At 54.6% G+C, this 2,500-nt stretch overlaps 1 protein-coding gene across 1 annotated transcript in view; it reads right to left on the bottom strand.

The window, feature by feature from the left end:
- The window catches only part of LOC138864645 (uncharacterized), a 3,465-nt gene that overhangs the window by 233 nt on the left and 732 nt on the right, over positions 1 to 2,500 (bottom strand). Inside the window, exons 2-4 of the mRNA XM_070132489.1 lie at positions 2,441 to 2,500; positions 1,413 to 2,170; positions 904 to 1,050 (exon numbers count right to left, since the gene is read on the bottom strand). The exon at positions 2,441 to 2,500 is cut by the window's right edge and continues 236 nt beyond it. Of these exons, the coding sequence (XP_069988590.1) occupies positions 904 to 1,050; positions 1,413 to 2,170; positions 2,441 to 2,500 (965 nt within the window). The remainder of the gene's footprint in view (positions 1 to 903; positions 1,051 to 1,412; positions 2,171 to 2,440) is intronic.

Genomic DNA, 2,500 nt, shown 5'->3' with positions numbered 1-2,500 from the left:
GCGTGGGGTACGTGTGGCTGATATACTTGTATAGGGTAAGTGTAAGGATATATAGTATATTATGTGTACAGTAGAAGGGGGAGAGAGTGGCACTTGAGTGTTTAGACATATAGATAACATGAGTATTACATCGCTCGGTCACGCTACCGTGGCGGTCCCCCGCCACACACGGGTGTCAGAGAATGTAATAAGGCGCAAATAAAAACTAAGCTAACTAGAATAACCATATCTAAAATCATAAAAAACACGCGAAGTAATGGCTAAAATCAGGCCCATTACGATAATAAATGAGTAGCTGATACAAGGAGTAAATGAAAATACACACCGTAGTAAATGGGCAGCAAAAAAAATGGGTACGTATGTGAATACAATGGAACATAATACATGTGACAGCATCATATAGAATGGATAGGTAACCTTGGCAGGAGCACAATCAGTGACAAGGCAATCAAATGCATGACGTCTAAGCGCTGACAGTGTTTGCACTGTCAATCTGGATGGGCAGTCGGTGTGTTGATATAGTGACAGAAAACGAAAACAACGAACAGAGAATCAAAAAAAAAAAAGGCAGTGTGAAGTGAGGGAGGGGATTTGATAAAACGAAACTAGTGCAAATAACATACAAATATTCATGGAAGAAAGGCCAATCCCTTCAACAATGAGGGAGAGGTCAGTGGGTCGACCAGGGTATAATCTACTGTGTGAGCAAAGGAAGCGGTCAGAGGAGACAGTATGCAGAATCGGAAGCTGAGTTGGCAAAGCTCGTGGGGGGTGAGTGCAGAGCCGACCGTGAGGTCAGTCCGGGCGTCGTTGCGACTGGTCTGTGTATATGTTGGTTTCGTGTAACGGTCCAGTGGGACAGTCCGGGATCAGCGTAAATTGATAGAACAAACAGAAAATAACGCGGTGCAGGAGTACAATCTCAGTCTCTACCGAAGGTAAAACGATCGACAGTGTATGCGAAGCAACCGGTGCTGCAGGTGTCGGCAGGCCAAGGGCATGTGTAACAGAGGTGGCACTAGTAGGCGTGGGAAGGTCGAGCACAGCTACCTGGGGATGCGTGACCTTGCAGTAAGGCACTCCCTGGCACGCTCGAGGCGGACAGGGGTCTCGTTGACGTTGATCAAGCGTAAACAGTGACCAGCCTTTGCCTCGTGGCATGGGTAGGGCGACCGACGCGAGACGCTCACTCAGTCTGAAATCATCAATGCCGTGCCAACCGTAGATGGCACGCTCGCCGGCACCAAACAATCCGCGAAGGGAACTAAAAAAAAAAAAAACATACATATACAAAAAAAAATCGAATATCCAATGTTGGGGTTGAAGGAATTCGCGGACGAGTACGGGGGTGGGGTAGGGGGCGGTAAGCCTCGGCCCTGAAAAAAAAATGTTCGGATGGAGGCGTCACTTGCTTCGGATGCGCGAAGAATTTCTGAGGGAAGTCCGTCCTCAGGTTTTACACGAATGTCCACGGCGGAATCATAGCAAATCACGGTTACGCGGGAGGGTACTGAGGGAAGTCCATCCTCAGGTTTAAGAGAAACAACCGAACGGGAGACACCAATAGTCTCGGATACGTGCGGGGGTGCTGAGGGAAGCTCGTCTTCAGGTGTGAGGGAAACAACCAAACGGGAGATATGCACGGGAGTGCGGATAAGGAGTCGGCCTCGGCCTTGAACGATGCAACCATAGGTGGGACGCCAACAGTCCCAAACGTGCGAGTGATTACCGAGGGAAGTGCGTTCTGAGGCGGCCGTTGATGGGGTGAGGTTCTTGTAACTTGGTGTGGGTGTGACCTTCGGCTGTGTGGAGCCCGATGGAGTAGCGGTAGTGGCGCTTGCGTCCGGGGGACCGGTGGTGACCTTGTCGCTGGCGGGAGCTGGGGGGGTCGCGGCTTTACCTGTGATTGAGTGGCCGGTAGTGGCGCTTGCGTCCGGGGGACCGGTGGTGACCTTGTCGCTGGCGGGAGCTGGGGGGGTCGCGGCTTTACCTGTGATTGAGTGGCCGGTAGTGGCGCTTGCGTCCGGGGGACCGGTGGTGACCTTGTCGTTGGCGGGAGCTGGGGGGGTCGCGGCTTTACCTGTGATTGAGTGGCCGGTAGTGGCGCTTGCGTCCGGGGGACCGGTGGTGACCTTGTCGCTGGCGGGAGCTAGGGGGGTCGCGGCTTTACCTGTGATTGAGTGGCCGGTAGTGGCGCTTGCGTCCGGGGGACCGGTGGTGACCTTGTCGCTGGCGGGAGCTGGGGGGGTCGCGGCTTTACCAGTGATTGAGTGGCCGGTAGTGGCGCTTGCGTCCGGGGGACCGGTGGTGACCTTGTCGCTGGCGGGAGCTGGGGGGGTCGCGGCTTTACCTGTGATTGAGTGGCCGGTAGTGGCGCTTGCGTCCGGGGGACCGGTGGTGACCTTGTCGCTGGCGGGAGCTGGGGGGGTCGCGGCTTTACCTGTGATTGAGTGGCCGGTAGTGGCGCTTGCGTCCGGGGGACCGGTGGTGACCTTGTCGC

This window comes from Penaeus vannamei, chromosome 17 (assembly GCF_042767895.1).
Source record: "Penaeus vannamei isolate JL-2024 chromosome 17, ASM4276789v1, whole genome shotgun sequence".
Classification (NCBI taxonomy): Eukaryota; Metazoa; Arthropoda; class Malacostraca; order Decapoda; family Penaeidae; genus Penaeus; species Penaeus vannamei.
This window is presented reverse-complemented; position numbering and strand designations above follow the sequence as displayed.